Source organism: Glycine soja, chromosome 17 (genome assembly GCF_004193775.1).
Source record: "Glycine soja cultivar W05 chromosome 17, ASM419377v2, whole genome shotgun sequence".
Taxonomy (NCBI): Eukaryota; Viridiplantae; Streptophyta; class Magnoliopsida; order Fabales; family Fabaceae; genus Glycine; species Glycine soja.
In genome coordinates this window covers 34,731,135-34,736,274 of record NC_041018.1, presented here as the reverse complement: position 1 = coordinate 34,736,274, position 5,140 = coordinate 34,731,135, and the positions used below count along the sequence as shown (strand labels likewise).

Here is a 5,140-nt window from a genome sequence, read left to right as displayed (position 1 = left end):
TATTTTTTTTGTTAGTACAATGATTTGATACTATTTTATAAATAAACTTTTCCCTTAAAGATGTGATCATAAAGATTTGATTTTAAATCGTCTATATATAAAAAATATCTATTAAGAGAAATTAATTATTTTTTAAATAGATTTTAGTAACTCAAGTCAAAACAAAAACAAAAGCAAAAGCTAACTAAGTGGAAAGAAGTCTCCTAACATCAATTTGAAGATAAGGAGAAAGCACCAAAGGATCGAAAGAGTGGATTCTTGATCTATCAACCACTCTTCTTAGCTAGAAGAAGATCTACACAAAAAATTTATTCTCGAAAGGTATCAATGAGGCAAGCATCCCACACAACATTTAGGAGGCCTTAGAATTTTCTTATAAAACATAAGGAATTTCTTCGTGGCCTCTCTGTGATAGCTTCTACGTTCATGGTGTCTGCTGCCCTAACGTCTCCATCATCATCCCGCCCTGGAAAACTCACCTTGTCCTCAAGGTGATGAAACCGGCGAATGTCATCCCACGGCTCCCATGTAGAATCTTCGGGTGCTAAGCCAACCCATTGTACCAAAACAAGCCGAGTTGGGGGTTAGTAGAGGAATCCATGCGTGAATCGAGGATGGTCAAGGGCTTCAATATGGGCTGATTTTGGACTGCGTCTGGTGGGAGGGCAGAAACCGGAAGTTCCAAGGGACTGTGGTGGGGTCGTAACATGGAACAATGGAAGACGGGATGGATCTTAGATGCTTCCGGGAGTTGCAACCGATATGCCACCGTTCCAATGCATTCAAGGATAGGGAATGGTCTGAAGTAACGTTTGGCGAGCTTGTTAGGGGGCTGATCTCGTAAGGAAAGCTGACGATGAGGACGATGGCGGGCGTAGACCATCTGCCACTCGCTGTATTGAACATCACGACGTTTCTTGTCCGTGAGGAGTTTCATACTCTCCTGGGCTTTTAAAAGCTTCTTCCTGAGTGAAGTATAGATGGCACTCCGCGTGACTAACATGGTGTCGACTGCATCATTTCGCGATGAGCCCTTGAGTTGAGATAGTCTGAGATAGTAGGAGGAGGCTTGCTGTAGATGACCTCGTAGGGAGTGAACTTGGTGCCGGAATGTTGAGACGTGTTATAGGACCATTCAGCTAAAGCCATAAACTTATACCACTCAGCTGGGTTGTGATGAAAGAAAGAACGAAGATATTGCTCATTCGTGTGGTTCATCACTTTGGTTTGGCCATCCGTTTTAGGATGATAAGTCGTGCTCATGCGCATCGTCGTTCCACTTAGCCGAAAAAGCTCTCGCCAGAAGGAGCTAACGAAAATGGGGTCTCGGTCGGAAATAATGCTCCGGGGAAACCCATGTAGCTTGCATACGATATTAAGGAAAAGATTGGCCACCTTAAAGGCCGTGTAGTGGGAAGGTAAAGCTCCAAGGTGAACTCCCTTGGAGAACCTATCAACGATTACGAGGATAGTCGTGAATCCGCTAGAGCTTGGAAGGTGGGTCATGAAATCCATGGAGAGGTCCTCCCAGATGCTTGAAGGTATTGGAATGGGTTGTAAGAGGCCAGCACTCTTGCGCATGATGGGCTTTACTTGTTGACAGGTGTGGCAATTGCGAACGAAGGTCTTAACATCTCAGAGCATGTTGGTCCACTGAAAATTGGGACGAAGGCGATGGAACGTTTTCTTAACGCCGAAGTGGCCCGCGAGTGGGGTAGCGTGATGCTCATGCAGTAACGCTGGAATTAATGGATTCTTTTCATCAATCCAGATTGCTCCTTTGAATAGAATGAAATCACCCGAGATGGAGAAGTCAGGGTGGTCTGTGGATGCAGTTTGGATTGCTTTGCGGTGTCTTTGGAATTCTGAGCTCTCGAGTAATGATTGCTTTAGCAGGTGTAGGAACTCGGGGTGTGGGACTGAGAGGATGAAGCATTGTCCTTGAGTGGATTCACCCACACGCGAAAGGGAATCAGCAACCACGTTCGAAGTTCCGGCCTTGTATTGGATATCGTAATCGAATCCAAGTAGTTTGGCGAGGTAGAACTGCTGCTCCGGGGTTTGGATGGTCTGAGATACGAGCTCATGGAGGCTGTAATGATTTGTATAGATGGTGAATTTGTGGCCCAGTAGGTATTGTCGCCACTTGCGGACGGCGGCGACAATAGCGTGTAGCTCACAGACGTACACGGATGCATGTTGAAGACGTTGACCTAGTGGTTTGCTGAAGAATGTTATGGGGTGTCCTCGTTGATGAAGAACCGCACCCATAGCATAGCTTGATGCATCTGTTTCTAGTGAAAAAGGTAAGGAGAAATCAGGAAGGGCTAGCACTGGTGCAGCCGTCATAGCTTTCTTCAGATCATCGAAGGCTTCCTGAGACTCCTCACTCCATCTGAACGTGTCCTTGCAAAGAAGTTGTGTTAATGGCGCCGCAATGGATGCATATCACTTCACAAACTTCCGGTAGAATCCAGTGAGACCCAGGAATGCACGAAGGTCTCTCGGGGAGCTAGGTTGGGGCCAATCGAGTATGGCCTGTACTTTGGAAGGATCTAGTTGCACACCTTCGCCGGAGACCACATGACCTAGATAATCAAGCTGACGCTGCCCAAACAAGCATTTGGAACGCTTAAGGAAGTACTGGGCCTGGGACAGGGAGTTGAAAACGCATTCCAAGTGGTGTAGATGGTCCTGAAGGGAGGCGTTGTAGACAAGTATGTCGTCGAAGAACACCGCCGTGAACTTCCTTAAGAACGGACGGAGTAAGGCATTCATGGCTGCCTGAAATGTCGATGGGGCGTTGCACAACCCGAAGGGCATGACCCTATACTCATAGTGGCCCTGATGAGTCCAAAAAGCTGTCTTCGGTACATCAATCTCCGCCATTAAAATTTGATGGAAGCCCTGTCTTAAGTCTAGCTTCGAAAACCACAAAGCATGGCCCAATTCGTCCAAGAGCTCTTCGATAGTTGGTAATTGAAATCTATCGCGGACCGTGATGGAGTTTAAAGCCCTGTAATCCACGCACATATGCCATGTACTGTCCTTCTTCTTTACCAGTAATACTGGGGAAGAAAATGGGCTTCTGCTAGGTTGGATCAAACCGGAATCGAGAAGCGCTGATACTTGTTTTTCTATCTCAGTCTTTTGGAAGCACGGGTATCTATATGGTCTAACGTTAATAGGGTGAGCTGAAGGGATGAGGTTTATTTGGTGATCATGTTGGCGAGGGGTGGGGGGGAAGGCTTGTGGGTTGGTTGAATAGGGACTGGTACTTGAGTAGAAGCTCATCAATGGCGGGGACGGGGTGGGGTGTAGTGTTTAGTAATTCGGGTGAGGAAATGGGTTGTAGTGATAAGTGGAAGAGGCCCGAAGTAAAGTTAGTGGATATGAGGCGCTTTACCTGATGGGCCGAAACTGGGTTGGTGTCAACTTGCACATCTGCACGAAGATGGATGGGCCTTCCAAAAAGGGTGAACTTCATAGTAAAATCGGCGTAGTCAATAATGACCGGGCCCAATGTTCTCAGCCATTCTACTCCAAAAACGTCGTCGGCTCCGCTTAACGGCAAAACGGGCAACGTGACCACGAAGCTGTGATCCTGGATGAGTATCGTGGTTTCAGGGATCATCTGCTGGCAATCCAACATCGAACCGTTGCCTACCATGACCCTGAGAGGCACTGTATCTTGCAAGGGAAGATTGAGGAACTTCGCAACCCAAGGTTGAACGAAGTTATGAGTGCTGCCGCTATCTACTAAAATGGTGACACGAGTGTTGTTGATGAGGCCGTACAATCTGAAGGTGTCTGTGGCGGGTACACCGGCCATGGCGTGGAGACTGATATGGGGTTGCAGTGAGGCGGGGTCGAAAGGCTGGGTAACTTCGAGCATTGTTTGGTCATGTTCAGTCTTTGAAGGAGACAAAGGTTCTGAAGGGCTTGACTCTGGTGATGAAGGCTCGTCGGAGTTAGCAATGAAGAAGAGAACTCGCCCTTTACAACGATGGGAGGAGCTCCATTTTTCATCACAATTATAACAGAGCCCCTTCTCGCGTCTATATGCCATGTCTTCTTGGGTTCTCTGGACAAACGGGGCTTTTGGTCGAGGTGGTTGTGTTGAGTGAGGGTTAAAGGAGGTAGTGTTTGGTGATGGGTGGATAAAGGGGGTACGGGTGTGTTTACGGAGGTCATTAATTTTATCTTCCTGTAAACGAGCAAGAGCTGTGGCTTTTGGAAGGGAGGCGGGTTGAAAAGCCTGTACCTCCCGGCGTATCTCTTGGCTGAGGCCGGAGATGAAACAACTGAGAAGGACTGATGGGGACAGGCTTGTGATGCGATTCGCGAGTTTCTCAAATTCCGTTAGGTACTCTGTGACGGTGCCTCGTTGAGTGAGCTTGAATAAGGCTCCACGGGGGTCGTCGTAGATCGAGGGAGCAAAACGAGATTCAGTGGCTTGGAGAAGGGCTGGCCATAAAGTGATGAATCCATTTCGGAACATCCACTGAAACCAGCTTAATGCAGCGCCGTCTAGGTAAAAGGAAGCTACCATGATACGATCGTCTTTTGGAGTTCCTTGGTAATCAAAAAACTGAGATTTTGAAGATCCACCCAAGTGGATCGTGGCAGTCGAACCGCGGGACGTCGAGTTTGACTGGTGGTCGCGGAACTGGAGGAGGTGGCAGAGCAGAAGACGACATGTGAGAGAGACACTCACACATGGCATCGAACTTGTTAGCCAAGTCGGAGTGTTTCTCGGTCAGGGCGGCTATGGCCTCCTCGAGGCGGTCCGTGGTGGTTCGACGAGTTCCATGCTCTGCCATGGATGAGGCAGGTCGGACCAGTGTTGTGGGATAAGGAAGAAGAAGAGTGAATGCCTTGTTTCGAGGTCAAGGTCCCTCCTGAGGGTCAAGCTTTTACTCAAATGTTCTGCACTTTATTCATTCATGGAAGGTCCCTTATATACAACGTGTTTCATGCATGAGCTTTGTACGTAACTAATTACAAGTGGTTATAACGGACTAACGGCCCTCTAACTAACTAACGGTCATGCTAGCTTATTCATATGTAATCACCTAAGTATCTAGGTTTCGAAACATTCCTTCGTGGCCTCTCTGTGATAGCTTCTACGTTCATGGTG

General features: G+C 47.6%; 1 protein-coding gene across 1 annotated transcript; it reads right to left on the bottom strand.

Moving 5' to 3' along the window:
* Positions 1-2,448: 2,448 nt before the first annotated feature.
* LOC114391693 lies at positions 2,449-4,552 on the bottom strand. The gene is made up of 2 exons (XM_028352666.1): positions 3,407-4,552; positions 2,449-3,147 (listed from the first exon to the last, which is right to left on the bottom strand). The coding sequence occupies exons 1-2, from the start codon at positions 4,550-4,552 to the stop codon at positions 2,449-2,451; spliced, it is 1,845 nt and encodes a 614-aa protein (XP_028208467.1).
* Between the last annotated feature and the right edge of the window lie 588 nt (positions 4,553-5,140).